This window comes from Folsomia candida, unplaced genomic scaffold, assembly GCF_002217175.1.
Source record: "Folsomia candida strain VU population unplaced genomic scaffold, ASM221717v1 Fcan01_Sc001, whole genome shotgun sequence".
Lineage (NCBI taxonomy): Eukaryota > Metazoa > Arthropoda > Collembola > Entomobryomorpha > Isotomidae > Folsomia > Folsomia candida.
In genome coordinates this window covers 330,827-347,353 of record NW_019091193.1, presented here as the reverse complement: position 1 = coordinate 347,353, position 16,527 = coordinate 330,827, and the positions used below count along the sequence as shown (strand labels likewise).

The 16,527-nt window shown below is 36.0% G+C and overlaps 3 protein-coding genes across 6 annotated transcripts; 1 reads left to right on the top strand and 2 right to left on the bottom strand.

Annotated features, from left to right (window-relative positions):
* The first annotated feature begins 2,387 nt into the window (after nt 1–2,387).
* LOC110841719 (thyroid hormone receptor beta) lies at nt 2,388–5,514 on the top strand. Of its 4 annotated transcripts, none has more exons than XR_004833742.1 (6): nt 2,388–2,649; nt 2,711–3,198; nt 3,436–3,619; nt 3,715–3,984; nt 4,293–4,843; nt 4,948–5,514. XR_004833742.1 is itself a non-coding variant. In XM_035846752.1 (6 exons), the coding sequence occupies exons 1-5, from the start codon at nt 2,536–2,538 to the stop codon at nt 4,788–4,790; spliced, it is 1,554 nt and encodes a 517-aa protein (XP_035702645.1). In that variant the 5' UTR covers nt 2,388–2,535; the 3' UTR covers nt 4,791–4,813; nt 4,908–5,514. The 4 variants fall into 4 exon arrangements, 2 of the variants coding, with proteins under 2 accessions (XP_035702645.1, XP_021943104.2); XR_004833741.1 differs by having other exon boundaries at nt 4,908–5,514; XM_035846752.1 differs by having other exon boundaries at nt 4,293–4,813; nt 4,908–5,514.
* Nucleotides 5,515–6,021: 507 nt separating this feature from the next.
* Nucleotides 6,022–12,461, bottom strand: LOC118433065. Its single transcript, XM_035844638.1, has 5 exons — nt 12,333–12,461; nt 12,209–12,263; nt 7,923–8,174; nt 7,725–7,848; nt 6,022–7,641 (listed from the first exon to the last, which is right to left on the bottom strand). The coding sequence occupies exons 1-5, from the start codon at nt 12,459–12,461 to the stop codon at nt 7,335–7,337; spliced, it is 867 nt and encodes a 288-aa protein (XP_035700531.1). The 3' UTR covers nt 6,022–7,334.
* LOC110841857 lies at nt 11,203–13,967 on the bottom strand. The gene is made up of 5 exons (XM_035846334.1): nt 13,422–13,967; nt 13,109–13,342; nt 12,333–12,584; nt 11,752–11,931; nt 11,203–11,686 (listed from the first exon to the last, which is right to left on the bottom strand). The coding sequence occupies exons 1-3, from the start codon at nt 13,818–13,820 to the stop codon at nt 12,519–12,521; spliced, it is 699 nt and encodes a 232-aa protein (XP_035702227.1). The 5' UTR covers nt 13,821–13,967; the 3' UTR covers nt 11,203–11,686; nt 11,752–11,931; nt 12,333–12,518.
* Nucleotides 13,968–16,527: the final 2,560 nt, after the last annotated feature.

Below are 16,527 nucleotides of genomic sequence, written 5' to 3'. Positions count from 1 at the left end.
GTCAATAAAAACGGATCTGTCAACCAATCTGATATTGGCAAATATTAATGGTGACCCTAAATGACTGAATGGGATACCCTAAAAACTAAACCCTACGGTGGACTGAATGGCCTTCCCTAACTTGCCAATAACCATCCTTATTTTTCTTAAACTTTACCCTAATGTCCCAACATATTTTATTTAACTAAATTATACACACTAAATAAAAATAAGTAAAATTTACTCAAAGGTGAATAAAAAAAGATGCCTCTACCAAAAGGTAAAAATAACCAACTTTGTGCAAAATTTCCCACCCGTTGGACAAATTTTACGTAAATAACTTTGGACAAATCGTGCACAATGGTTGGATAAATTTTACCTTCTGGTTGTGTCGTGCACTTTTTCTTTTACTCAACCTTGAGTAAATTTTACTTATTTTTATTATAGAGTGTATGTAGTTCCTATGCACAGACAAAAGGGCAAGAATCAAATTGGGTAATTTCTCCATTAATGTAATTGTCAAATATTTGAAAAGCAGCGTACAGATATTTGTGAGCATTTAATCAGAGTAGCATACATCCGCAGAGATTTTAATATCTCTGGTACTCGCAAAAATGTACCTCTTGGGTTAAGACGTTGACCAGTGAGCATAAAGAAATGCAAGCGAGCCCTTGTTGTTGACTAATTTTTTTTATTATTTAAGAACTAATTCTAAGAAATGGTTGTAATAAATGATAATCGAGATGTAATTGTCCTAAAAATGATGTAAATCAACGATTTTAATTATCAGAACTTTAGGGTCGAGATTCAGTTGTTAGCTATTATTTTCGACCTGTTAGGGAAGGCCATTCAGTCCACCATAGGGTTTAGTTTTTAGGGTATCCCATTCAGTCACTTAGGGTCGCCATTAAATGCGACCCTATTTCGAGACATATTTATCTTACATACATGACGTGTTGGAGGAGGACAATTTAAATCAACTATTTGAGCTAAGCACTCCATGTCTAATTTTGTTAAGTTCATCAGACAAACTGATATAATAAAAATAGTGTAATAATCTCCTAAAATACGGGTAGTGTCGTAGTGTGCTTAATAATTGGGCATTCGTTGTTAAAAAGTATTAATTATTTTCATTGTTTGGCGTTATTTTTTTGAAGCTACAGAAATCTCATTGAAACTGTTTCCAATGAAGGCATGGGGTATAAAGTGATTTTTTCTTGATAAACTGGAAAGTTTATTAGAGTGTAACAGCGCAGAGACGAACTTTCGTCTGAGTGAAAATCCACCTTACTGAATGTTTGGATTCCGGCTCGTGTCATCCATAAACAAGATTTTTTGATGAAATCTGTTATAAATTTTCTTAAACTACATGAAATTACCTAAAAGATGAGTTATTTCTGATCAATTTTTTCCCACCCGTGCCCTTAAAATCAATGGCTGACCGAGCTGCACTTTACATATGGGATGCACTTTATAAGACCATTATTGATAATTTCTAAAAAGGTTTTGGTGACTTCAAAGGGTCCCTCCACATAATAATTTTCCCAATTCCAGTTCATATTCTTCCATTAGGTGCGAGTAGAAACCGCTGTACCAAATTACAACTTGATTTGATGATTTTGAGAAATGGTGACCCCATAGGGTCCCTCCAGATTAAAATTTTTCCAATCTGAATTCATATTCCCCCATTAGGAGCCACTAACAATCTGTATGCCAAATTTCAGCTTTCTATTACAATTTTGAAATCTGGTGCATAGCACCCCACCCACTTAGCTGACCCCCACGGGTAAATCATTTGACCGACTTCGCCCACCTTCGAACTCGTTTCCTAACTTTGTCCAATACGAATATAGCAAAATTGCAAGTCTATCGTATTCACGGACAGACAGCTATGTACAGTATGTAACAGAAGTCTAGCTACGATGTCAAAATTTTTATTTCGACATGATGCCGTAATGTTTCAACTCTGGAACTCCTTACGAAAATGTCAAAACTATCTACCGACAGTTTCCTCGTCGCCGATTTTTAATGTCGCAGATAGGTCAAAGATCAGATTCACCACCATCACGCACCCCCTAAAACGCACCCCCTTGGCTGTATGTAGGCGGCGGTCAAGGTTTTCGAAGGGGGGGGGGTGAATGCATACTAAGGTGTAAATGTAACCATAGTTTTTTACCTCACCTTAGAAAAAGCTTTTGTATCGAATGTGGTTGAATATAGATCATTTAACACAAAGCTGGGGAACCATACATACAAACCAAATAAAGCTAGATAATTCACCTCTCTTGTATGGGTACATTCATATGATAAAAACGATTTGTTACTTAATCAGTTGAGTGATAATCGTGGTTAAGTATATGTACGCACGCTATTCCCAAGGTCTGCATACAGCTGTCATAGTGTACATACCTACGTAATATTTGTAATCATGACAACGTAGAAATTTGCGTGAATAACATTGTAATATTTCGGTACATTTGCGTCAGTGCATCCGTCCAATTTACAGTGCAACAAGTATAATTTTTTGAATTAAATTGCATAACTTCAAGTTTAAAAATGGCAAAAGTTAAACACAAAATAGACCCAAGATCTCGTAATGGATCCAAAATTAAACAACCGGAATCCATTAAATCTGAAAAATTGAAGGGACGAATTTCTCTAAAAGATATGGTATAAATTTGCTTAATTAAATTTCTGAACAAATTTTGGTTGAATTTTAATTTTCTTTAAGCGTTGTGATGTCTGTGGGGACAAAGTAAAAGCTCAAAATTACGGAGGCATTTCTTGCAATTGTTGCCGGTCGTTTTTTCATTATTATGTCATCAATAAAGTCGAGGATCCCACGTCCATCCAGCATCTTAAGAGGAATTGCAAATTTGAAAATGATTGTGTAATTGACAAAGTTACGAGAAAAAAGTGTAAAACGTGCCGATTCTTTAAATGTGTAACTATTGGAATGTCACCGGCTTGGGTGTGGAAGGAGTATGAAAAAGCAAGGGAGCTTAAGCAACAAAGAATGCAGACAAATGTTTTCTTCAAGAAGAAGAATAAATTATTGAGCGATGACGATACTAAAAAAATAACAAATTTATCAAAATTCTATCAAACTGCGTGTGAATTAATTCCCTACACTTTTCTAACCCGAGAAGAAAACGAAGTCTTGACCTATACTAAAATACATTTAATTGATATTGGCCGATTGTCTACGGCAATTAGAAGGTGAGGAACTCTAAAGTTATTTTTAAAGGGTGAACTCAGGGCAATTTCTTCATTCGTGAAAACATCTATTAAATTTTGCAAATTAATACCTTACGATATACCTAATGCCCATTTGCTGGATAAATTTTCAACAAAAAATCTACCTTTTCGAAATTGCGACGAAATCGCCACTTTTTGAAATTAAGTTACTTACATGCAAGTCAATTATGTAAATGTGATAATTTTTCCTACCCTCAGGTTCGTATGTTTTGCAAGAATGCTTCCCGAATTTGCAAGGCTTGGTTTGCACGATCAAGCCAATTTATTGAGACGATCTGTCGTAGAAATGCTCCTTTTACGAGATGTGATCCGAAAATACCCGTATGAGAGTCGTAAGGTCGGATTGGATAGGGGAAAGTTTCCTGAACTTCCCGTTCTCACGGTAAGCGTTGTTTAAATCAGTACAAGTAATTTAACTGTTTTTACTCTTGTTTAAACTGGCGAGATTTAAGCAAGCATGAAGTGTGCATTATACAGGAAGACGAATTTATATCCGTAATTCCAAAGCACGTGATGGAAATGTATTACACGTTGTACAAAAGAATTCGAAGCATAGCCCCCGACGAGGAAAGCATCATGCTTCTCATCCCAATAGCGTTGTTCTCGGACTCTGGTGGAAACGAGAATTGTACCGATTTTGATGACCGACTAGCAATAAATTCGGCACAAGAACTGTACACCGCATTACTGGAGAAATATTTAAAGTCAACGCAGGGAAGGGCCAGGGGAAGGGTGCTGTTTCCCAGGGTAAGTTTCCGAAATGATGTTAGAAATTTCAGCAACCAATTTTGAAATTTATTGAGATGTTTCAAATTTTTTTGGAAATCTTTTCTTCCAAATTGCGCATTTAATCCTAAAATGTTTACAAACTCGGTGTCTAAATTATGAGTCAAAAAACATGTGTGCATATGCATATAAAAATTTGGAAATTTTCCAGGAAATTTATTTTGTCTCCTTAACATTTAACATTTAACATTTATCTCCTTAACATTTTGGAGCTTTTCTACCTTTTCTGAACGAACCATAACAAATAAATAAATTTATCCTTTACACAGTTGCTATCACAACTTAGCGCAGTTACGGAAGCCAGCCACCTTCACCAGGGTCTCCCCCTCAACATGAGCGACGATCAAGTTGATAAAATGCATAAACATTTGCACCAACTTCAGTTAAAAACTTGTGAACAACCTGTGAATAAATATAATCAGGATCACTCCAACGGAAAACCCACGGAACAAATCGGAGAACAAAGGGAGTGCTGCAAGAAATCTGTCCCACTTAAAAAACCTGTTTCAAAAACGGATAGTTCGAAATGGGAAGTTCCCACAACACCGGAACCAGCATCGGAAACACTGCCCGCATTGATTCACACTTTTGTCAGTATATCTAATGAATTTGGAATTAAGCAGGATTATTTTGAGTCAGGCCCCCATGTCGGCGTCGAAAAAGCTTTTATGCGTAGAATGCCACAACTTTTGAAGAATCCGTGGGATTCTTTGGTCAATGAGGTGGACAAATTAGTAATTTCAGACTGTGGGACATTAGAAAAATGACGGTGGAAAAATGATAAATATATGTAAGCTCTCTAAGCACAAGTAGTGCAAACGTAAGTAGCATGTGGAAGGGTGTGAGACATATTTATTTTATTCTTGCGTGGTATATAATTTTAGTTTCAACTTAACGATTCAACTCTGTGGACACATTTTTTAGGATGGTTTTTGCTTGCTTCCCGTAACTGACATGTGGGAGGCCATAAATTCATGGAAAAAATTTTAGTGTCAAACATGGTATCAAAAATTCAGCGGGCAGTGCGGTGATGCAAATAATTTTATGGTCATTTTAATAAATTTATTTTAAACTTTTCGTTGCACTGTATCGCTTCACCTAAGCATCTAGTTTTTTCGGGTTTAGTTTATTCACTCTGATTTCGATCACTTCCTTGAAATTGTATCAGTACGATGAGGTACGTTGTAACGGTGCCAACAATCTGTAATATTAGTTAAGTGGTTTCAAAATTATTATTGCTACATTACTGCTATTTACATAAATACGTATAATACCTTACCGTGGTCATGATCCTAAGATTTATGTCAAAGAAGCCCATATTGACTTGGATCTTTCCAGGATTTGCGATCATACTAAATTTCTAAAAAAAATATTTCCAGACGTCATCTGTTACTTCCAGAATTTTTGTTATATAAATATCTACATATTTCGCACCCATGTGTATTTACAACCCAACGCTTCTTTTGAATGTATAAATGCACCCGAGTATGCTTACTCTGGATTTAGTATGGTTTATTTAACACAAAATTCAGACTGCATTTACTTTTCAAAACGGCAACATTATTTTCAAGAGTGTATACATAATATTTAAATACCGTTCGATCCATCCATCTAAGTATGACCTCCAATTTCCTCACAATTTCTGCACTCTCCTCTTCAATTTCTAACCCCCTCTTACAAACCGCATAGATCAGGTAAAAATATAGCGTCACCGTCATTCCATCATGACACAGACCGGACACTGTGTACACCGTATTCTTTGCCATTATAGCTATATAATAAGCCGAGATGATGATTCTTGTCAGACTGTGGATCATATCGATGATAACCCAAAATCGAAAAGTCTTATTGAAAAGGTGCACTTGTTCGGCAAGACGCGCATACAAAGTCAGAATTTCGGTCATAGAATCGATTTTCATCGAATTTACAATTTCACCGAATTTCAGCCCAATTAATACCTTGATTTCGAGCAAAAGCTCCAAATACCAGTTCAAGTAGTACAACACTACCAGTGAAAATACGGAATGTAAATATCCTATAGTTGTGGGTGTTACCCGGGCAAAAAACTTGGCTGGCGTAATACCCAGTTGGTGCCAGGTGACCAAACCAACCTCAAAAATTCCGCAGGTTATAAAACCCAAGAAAATTATGAGCTGAATTAACAATTCTTTTGTAAATTTGTTGCTATTACGGTAATTTTTGCCACTAATTGTTCTCAGAGATTTGGACAAAATTTGAATTTCTGTGAGCAACCCGTGCATGCACTTTCTGTTCAGGAACATTCCAATTTTTACGAAGGACGCACAAAATAAGTGAATCGCTGATTTGAAGTTCCATGTCACGTAGAAGGTGGACGTTTTAGCGTAGCGTTGAATCGAATGGACAGATTCGGCCGATTTAGATGTGTGATTTTCGCGTTGTAAAGTAATCAGGGGCACGATTATAAGAAAAGTGACCAAAGTGTAGAACAATGTGGGTATAATTGATAAGGTGGATGATAAGCGGTTAAAGTAACGGCTGTACAATATTTTCCACCGATGTGTGGGTAGTTGAGGAGGTGATGAAATACATTTGGTTGAATATTCAAAAAGTATTTGGTTGTCAACCATGGAGAATGGGAAGTATCCCAAAATTTTAAAAATTGTGGTTTGGAAATTATCCATTTTATTGTTAATTGAGGAATGTAAACATGTATCTATGCATGTATGTATGTATGAATGTACATATGTATCTGCAATCCGATAATCCGATTTAATGAAATATTTATGAATGCAAGTATTAACTAATCCCGCAAATAGAATGCAAAGGATAATCGGCCAAATGAAATTTTTTCACTCTATATTATTACAATTTATGTATTTAATCTAGTTAATGGTTTTGTATACTTAGCACATAGTTCTAGAATACCATTAACATTATTGCATAATTAATTAAATTTTGTAAATCCCTTACAAACTTAACTTGTACATGCATAAACTTAAACGCAAACTTTTCAGAGAAGAGGGGACATTTTATTTTCAGTTACACAAACTTATGCATGTATGTACCCCGCGGTCCAGCTTAGGATTATCTTATCTGGCTACTATTACTATGAATGCATATCACATTAAAAATGCGTTAAAATGCATTTTTACCGAGTTAAAAAAAGGTAAGCAGCACATTGACCGTGTTATCAATCACGGATTTCATGCACGAATTAAACGTATCCATTTCAAAGTGGTATGCCGACGAGACATTAATTCGTACACACCGCAGCGACATTTCGACCTTTTTCCAGAATCTCGTCTGCATACATGACGCCATATTTTGCTTCAAACGAGCCGAACCTTCATAAATTTCTGCCGCCGCTTTGAAGCAACTGGTCTCAAAGTAGGTAAATGCAAATACGCTGAGAAATAGGGTGAACCGGATCGGCGTGGGTAAATGTGCCAGCACTTGATTGTGACGACATTGACCAGGACGTGAATGGCGCAGAGGACATGTTGCGTAATTGGCCATAAGATAGCGGAACAGGTCTCGGTGTGGAGGCAGTTTAGCACGTGCAAAATTTTGTAAAGGGACACATTCTGAGACACCATTCTCCTACTTCTGTGGATATCTTTAGGATGAGATTTGTTGCTAAAATGTACAGTTTTACTATTTTAAAATTGACATTTAAAGCATGGAACACTAAATCTTGCCTTGTTAAGTTCTTGACTCACCACAAGAGTTGCAACCAATTTCGCGTAGTTTGGGCATAAATGATCAACTGTACAGCAGTGTAACCTGAACCAAAGATGGCCACGTAGCTCAAAAGTAGCTCAATTAGGGCAAACAGGGTGATTCCTTAAATATTTAACATTAATTGCTTAATATCAGGTAATTTTGTACTTTTAAATTCAATGGAAGGGTAATTTTACCAATTTTGCCGTCATATAAATCCCCCGGTAAGAGTCTGCTCCCCCAGTAGCGCACGCTGTGGCGTTCCTCCAAATGTTGCAGGGTTGGTCCGATCGGTTGAATGTGAACCGTTATTACGCCAAACGTCACATAAAACAAGCCATCATCCACACCATTGTTTTCACCGGGGTAATACTCTCCTTCAAAGGGAGAAATTAAAAGTATTTGTTTAAGGTTTTTAGAATTAATGAAAACACATTGCCCTTCACGACCTTCGTAACGCCGGGTTTAGACTTCACGTTAGCATCACGTTCTCCTCCCAATCCGATTTTTTGATTGGGTAATCAAAAATATCACTAAATATCACTAAGACAATTAAAAATTTCGACCAATCAAAAAATCGGATTGGGAGGAGAACGTGATGCTAACGTGAAGTCTAATCCTGGGGTAACTGTGGATTGGTAAGAAAATATTTGGTAATTTACAAAGTATTGACGTTAAAGACCTTCTTAAATACGCAGTATTCCCTTAATTAGTGTTACAAGAACAACTTGCTGTAGCGAACCCAGTTCATCGAATTTCGAAAAAATAAGTTCATAGCTGAAAGGCCAATGAAATTTCATGTAGGAAACACTATTCACTTATCAAAATGTCAATCTCATAAGGCGACGCGAGCTCGGAGTCTTGGTGTACACCACTCGATCGGAGTACGCATGCGTTCCAGCGGAGATTGATCTCATTTCTATACCGTTGAATTTTTTATGGATTCCAAACTTGTGTGGGGTTTAGCACAGACACCTAGCTCCAGTTTGAAAAATATGTCATACTCCAGCAGGTTTAGGTTCGGCGCCAGTGAATTTTTTCTTGATCCAAAAGGGAGTCAGGAATTTGGGAAATTTATCACCCAATTGCTATTTTGACCTCATGAGCAGGACCTGAGCCTTGTTTGAATGTCATGGCGCTATTCTTGAATAGGTAGTGGTTCAGTGGTTCTACAATTCGCTCGATAACTTGCAAAAATAATTTTTGATACAAAATTTCACCCCCAGAGGAAGAAAACCCACTTTTTCAAACAAATGCAACTTATCTCCAATAAAAAATCGTAAAACCAGGATGGTAGGTACGATCAACATTTTTGAAATTTTAACGAATAGCCCAGACTTGTAGTGTGTTGAAACGGAATTTTTGCTATTTTATTTGGCCTCATCCATAAAGCTGGGATCATCTGTTGAAAATATCATTTTCCAGTTTCCAAGCGCGTACCGCATGATCAGCGTCAGGGGTCTAATGGGTCTGTTTTTACTTGGCGAGTAGCTAGGAAGTATTTCTCCTCAAATCTTGAAGACATAAGTCCAAGGTTTAGTTTGAGGGCTCTGGACTTACATTTACTTCATCCGTTAATTTGTGAGGGAAATTTTCTTAGCGCTCGGCATGAATTCGGAGGAATTCATTTTTTCGTGACTTGGTTAATTTTGGTGACCTTTTTGACCGTCTCCTTCCACTTCTTTTTTGGTCATGGACACTATTAGTGTCAGTGCACCATTTTATCGTACGGTCGACCACCTTGCAATCAATCCCGATTTTTATTGCGCAATTTAAAAATGTCGGACTTTTTTGTTTACCAAAATGTTGTTGAAAAATTGCAACACGCCATGTTTGCTGACCTATCAATTTATTACCTTGGGTCACAAAAGTTTTTGAAACATGGTTTCTGACGGAAAATTGCATAGGGATTTTAATAAAAAATAGTACAACTTTCTCAAAAATTGTCTTGCCAGCTTAATTTACCCAGGAAATCTTGTAACAGCAATTGAGGGAGTACTAGGTACATAATACTTTCGTAAAGGCCTTTAAAAAAAACTCAATTTATCTTTACCCAACAGTATCCTGTAATCATGGTGATCGAAATTTATTGACCTTTATTTCCTACGAAATATTTTTACCAAAGAAAAAATACGCATCAATCTAACGTATATGTACTTTTTTTACGAAGCTTCGTACATAACATAAGCATATAATTATTGTTAATGTCCTAAATTTACGTTTCCCACAGTTACAAAGGGGACGTGAAAATCCGCACTATGTTTCGATTAATATGTAAACTGTTAAAACTATGAAATCTGATACCTTTCAATTTTTCATGCACCTTACACACCTGATTGATCAGATGATTAGCAGATTTGAAATTATTGACAAACCACCCGATCACGATGCACGCGGCGATGCGTGAAATTCCATGAGATAACAACTTCATCGTCGTGACGGGAGTTAATCCGCGATAGTTTTCGGTACAAATGGTCACCGTGAGGTAGACCGTGTCCGCGGTGAGGTAGGTTTGCATCATAGCCCAGAGAAAGATGCGAATCCGACTTTTTTCGAATTTTACAGAGTGGGAAGTATTGTCCCAAAAAATGGGGAGGAAACAGCATCTTTGACACGTTTTGTAGTACAAATGTAGAAAATATTGCCAATTTGAAGTTGTCATGATGAATACGATGTAAATTATTATTTAACTGCGTTTATTTAAACTAAAACCGGAAAGTTCAGCGTTTTCAGACCGTCTTCTTACGATTAGATTCTTAACCTTTACAATCACAGAAAGTTGTCAACATCGTGTGGCTCAAACCAGTTATTGTAAGTTTACAAATTGGATTGCAATTAATTTCCCTCTGAGAAAACAATCTGATTGTTTACATAGAATCGAGAGGAACTTGAGTATGTTTTTTAATTAAGCTGAGTATTGTGTCATCCGTAAATTTTGAAATGCTTATTTTACAGCATGGTCCATACATAAATCGTATCGTAATGCATGTTGTAACCACTCAACCCATACTCGCTCGTGTGCTCCCTCTGGGAAGGAGCAATGCATCTACGTGCATAAGTGAAGAAGTAGTGATGTGGCATTGAAGGCGGAGTTATTTTGTAGACATTTGTAAAATATAAAGTCGTGTACATTTCTAAATGACAGTCAGTAATAAATCGACCTTCGGACGAATAACGACCTTCTCCATCCTCCAGCCAGCACTTATTACCAGGCCATACCCGCTGCCATCATAGTCATCTTATCATCATCACATCATCATCATCAGCATCAAGGGCCATAGGGCGAGCGAGGACTGGGTCAACAGGGTAGTAGAGTAAGGGGACATTGGGACTGAGCCACCCAGTGAAGGGAGAGAGGTTTCAATGTTTGCCCACCTGTTTGGAAATACTATTTGAAGTTGTTGATGTAGAGACATTGGTTGGAGGAAAATTACTTTGAGATACATAAATACGTATGTAGGTAAATATGTACATGGATTGTAATTGCTGAAAATTTACCGACAAACGCGTAAGGTGATTTATTTAAAGGCTTTTTGTTTAATTTTGGACAATAGTACCAAATTTTGCTAAATAAAGACATGCTTAATCGACATTTATTTATTTATAAATTGAAAATCACACAAATGTACATACATAAATACTTTTGTGTATAACATGTTTCATAAAATTTGTAATATTTCTCAATACATATTATGGATAAATAACTAGATTGAAAATTCTTAATGGTAAAATAAAATCACTTATTTTTTGAAGTCTCAAAGCTAAGTCTCCAAATATGGCACATTTTATTAAAGGTCATAATCTAAAGTTCGTTTCGCGTAATTGTGGAGCGGGTATTTTCCCCTCCTTCAATTGATTTTCGTACTTTTTCCTGCAGATCGGATCCTTTCTTTACAGCGTCAAGGTAAGTTCTGAGCAGATCCTCAGTTTTTGTGTGAGATGCTTTAATCACGTCGATAGTCTATATCTCGGTAACATTCAGATAAGTATCTCAACAGCAAAAAAAACAATAATAAGCACATTTACCGTGTCATGGAAAATGTGCAATTTTGCCATTCCTCTAAACGAATAGGCAGCCGTGGTGTAACCCAGTTTTTGAAATTCAGCCCGAGTGGAATTCTGGCCAATTAAGTCTGGAATAGTTTCCTTTACAATTTTCCTAAGATCGTATTCCAATTTTTGTCGGAAGTCTGAATTTTTTTCTGTCTACAAATATTGAATTCAAATTAAACATAAAATTTTTAATACGTATGGAAGTACATGTATCCATCGATTTAAAAATGAAATTAAAACAATGTTTTAATTCAAACGCGAATTGCCAATTTATAAATTTTTAAAATTATTCTACAAACTTCCACAAAAGAAAAAGATTCCCTTGACCATCTTTACAAAAACAACCTAATTTTCTCTCGAAGCACTTATAAAATTTTGTAAAGGTTTGTAAGTTCACAGAATTTACGGATTTTACAATGTTACCTAAGACCTTCGTGAATTGTCTCAATATCACGCATTAGATTTTTAACGTAGCGACAAAAAAGCTAAAAGTTGCCAACAATAAATTTTTAATTCTATTTTTAAAATACAAGAGAAATTAAGAATTGTAATACCAAAATATTATTCCGCAGCCCTTCCTTATACTTTTGCAAAAGACTCAGCAAAACATCCATGTTCACCGTCACGTCTAAAAGTTGATCCACTTTCTGAGACGGGAGAACGATTAAGGGCTCCACTTCCATTTTGAGGTGGGCCAACAGACTTGCCTTGGCCCACTCTTCGTCAAGATCTTGAACTTTCTAGAGCAATTCTGCAGCTTTTTTCATTGCGTCATCAACTTCGTTTACGTTCTTAATTGAGGAAGCCTGAAAAGTTTCGACAGAAGACAGGTAAAAATGTGCATGCATCGATACGCGGGAATAGGCGTACTCAAGGCAACTCATACTGAACTGCTCAATTTACATTCATAGGTACATATAATTTACAATACTACTGTTCGTTCAAAATTAATATGCAGGGAAGTCCTCAAAATATTTTAAAAGGTAAAATGACATAAGCTGCTGATTTAATTGTGCATATTTATTCTACTTTTTAACTAAAAATCAGGCGAAAGTAAGAAAATTAAAAAAAATCGAGTCATGGAAAAAAATCTTCCGCCAAATAACCTTTCAGATTTTTTACTGCATATTAATTTTGAATGAATAGTAAATAGATATTGTAACAAAACAATGGTAAGACAAACCGATTATGGTCCACATGCATTTTTATGTATGTATGTATGTAGGTATATAAAGTTTACATGAATCGTATCCAAACATATGTACACGTTCCATAATGTACATACACGTAAATTTAAAGTTTGTACACACGTAGAGAGCAACACACTTACCATTCTTTCTGCAAAATCGTCGTTTTTTGTTATATCAAAGACTTCTGGATATTTTCCCCGAATTTCGTAAACTTTAGACAACATTTCTTCTTTAGGAAATTTATTACTTTCAAAATCCTCCAGAGTCTTCGTGATTGCGGAGTTAAAAGCCGTATGGATACCGATTGCTTTAGAAAAATCTTGCTGCAGTTTTTCCCCCTTTTCAAAATCAAAGACTGCTCCGATTTTTGTAGCCTGAAAAATAAAATTGATAAATGTCCTTCAAATTTTTTTGAAAAAACTTCAATTTATAAAGTCAAAACATTAAGCTCACCTCATTCAATAACTCTTTCGCCCTTTTGTTACAATCTAATAAAAATTCTAAATTTTCCGCAAAACTAAAACTCTCCGAGTTTTCTAAATCGGCGTGTTTTAACTTAATATTTTTTAAAACGAGTTCCAACCCTTTCAGTTTATCGCCAACATTTTTATTTTCACGTGACCACTGTTTTTTAAATTTTATTTTTTCTTCCTCCAAATCAATTCCTACCCCGGGCCCGGCCCCATTGTCGAAATCGGAAGGTTTTAAAGTTTCAAAAATTTGTGCAACCATTTCATCAACCTCGGATGGAGTGAAGGATTGAGATTTTGGATACTTTTCTTGTTCATCTCCAATGACTGGGTTTATTTGGAACAGTACACTTAAATACGTGACTATTATTTTTATTTTCATGTTTGTGAGTGCGATTAAAAAACGAAATAAAAATGTTGCACAGTTGCAATTTTGTGAAATCTGGGTTAGTGCAGTAAAACTATTGCAAATGTCAGTCAGATGATCTTGACCTGACTCATCGATGCAGAAAAACTTGCATGGAAACTGCAAAATAGTTTAGCAGGCAAGATGTGCATACGTATGTATTTATGTACACATGGTTTTATTTACATCTATAAGCTACATTAGCATACATGTTTAACCAGCCTGTAAAAAATAAGCATGTTTCATAGCAGTCTATCTAAGGATTCGCTTGCAAATACGTAACACTTATGGACTGGAATAAGATGATGTTGACCAGAAGTTGAAGCTATGCTATCGTTCATGTGTGTATTCCATACATACCTAGTATGTATTATGGACGTACATACATATGCACATACATATGCATACATATACATAAAGCTTGCTTGCGAAATAGTGGTTCTGCAAATCCAGCCTCGCATTAAAACGTATTTACATACATACGTAGCGCATGTATTAAAGTACATTTTTAGTATGGGATGATGAATTGTTGAATAAATATACATGTTTTATGCTATTTTCACTTATGATATTTTTATTTATGGCAATATATTTACAGTACATACATACGTACATAGATATATATTTAGAATGATGGGTTTATAATGAGTGTGCATACAGGGCAGACTCATACATATGTAGTTATGTTATAAGGATCTGGCCTAAATTTAATGCACCACTTAATTAGCTGAAAGCTCCCACTTTTTTTGGCGGAACCTCCCACTAGCTGAAATCCTCACTATGTCGGTTTTTTTAGCCACCCAATTAGCTAGTGGTAGCCACTCGTTTATCTGATTTCTCACTTAAAGTGATTATGCAAAAATTCTCATAAAAAAGCTCAAAAATTTTATTTCTGATGTACATTTAAAAACCTATCAGTACAGCTTTGCTTACCCCGAACCAGGGGTGATTAGTAAACCCATGTTTGTCAGTAGTTTTATATAAAATTATGTTCTACTTTTTTGCACTAATTCTTGCATCAATCCTTCGTATTACTAGGCTCCAAATTCTAAAAAAAAATATTTACTATCCCTTCCCCCTGAGTTCCCCCTGACTACTTCCCAGTGGAAGTCGTCCCTATAGCCCATCTGGTTAATTTTTGTTCATGTTTAACTTCATATTATTTCATGAAACAGCGTAAGGATTTCTAGTCCAAATAGATTTCTGTGCCAAATTTCAGCTTTCTACTATAATTTTGAAATTTTGGTGCATGATACCCCACCCACTCCGATGACCCCCACCGGTCAACCACTAAACCGATGTCGCCCATCTTCGAACTCGAGTTGTGTATTTGCATAGTCTAGATGTGTGGAAAATTTCAAGTCGATCGGAAAAGTTTACAGAGAGTTATCGTCGGACAGACAGACAGACAATACGGGTACATAAGCCCTGGTTCGGGCTAAAATTTTACATAACAATAAGAGCCTTGCGAGCTCGAGCAACCCTTCCCCTCTTGCGTTTTTGACCTAAAGGTACGGTTTGGCCTCTGCGCGAACTTCGTGTAATTTTTCCTGAATTGCTAGTCGGATTATATGCTTACAAATGTGTTCCTTTATGAAAATGGGGCAAGTGCATGAGGATTTCATCCACTCATCAATGAATTTTAGCAACCATAGCCGGGAGATACAGGTTGTGTAAGTTTCAAATGATCTCCAGGAATTATTGAAAGCATCTGTCTCTCCTTTAAGTGTAATTCTTGGGGATAGGGTAAATATTTTGCAATTTATGTTTACTGGGTCACGTTCCAATGACCACAATTCTCCTTGCCTTAGCATAAACGTTAAAAATTCTGCCATTGGTAGCCTTTCTCGTAATGTGCTTTGTCTCTTAATCCATGAACACTCTTAGAAAAATTTTTACTTTTTTGAAAAGTAAGAGCACTTTTCACTAGAAATGAAGTAATGGGAACTAAATCCAAAGTAAACTTTACTTTCAATAAAGTACGCGTTACTCTGGATTTAGTACCCATTACTTCATTTCGAGTAAAAAGTGCTCTTACTTTTCAAAAAAGTAAAACTTTTTCTAAGAGTGAATTGGTTGATTTTAAGGCATTATTCGTTGTTGGGAATCCACAAGCATATCCCTCTTACCCAGTTTGATCCAGCCATTCTTCGTTAAAGTAGCGTACAAAGTTTTCACTTCCATGAACCTTGTGCTTTTTTATCCATAATTTTGTTGCCGCGGCAAATTCGATTGGTGATCTCGCTAATTGAAGCTGGGTGATATCGCTCCTAAGGGCCATCCACGTGGCTGCGTCTGTAACTAAATTTAGCTTTGCGATCGGATCTAAGGATCTGACATAAATACATATATCCAAGAATCGGAATTAAATGTACATACATACATATATAGTTAGCATCATTCATTACTATGCGTTTGTATGTGTATTAATATCAAGAGATACTTTTAAACCTAAAAAGCGTATGTACACTCTTAGAAAAATTTTTACTTTTTTGAAAAGTAAGAGCACTTTTCACTAGAAATGAAGTAATGGGAACTAAATCCAAAGTAAACTTTACTTTCAATAAAGTACGCGTTACTCTGGATTTAGTACCCATTACTTCATTTCGAGTAAAAAGTGCTCTTACTTTTCAAAAAAGTAAACATTTTTCTAAGAGTGTATGTACGAAGAATGTATTTTTTT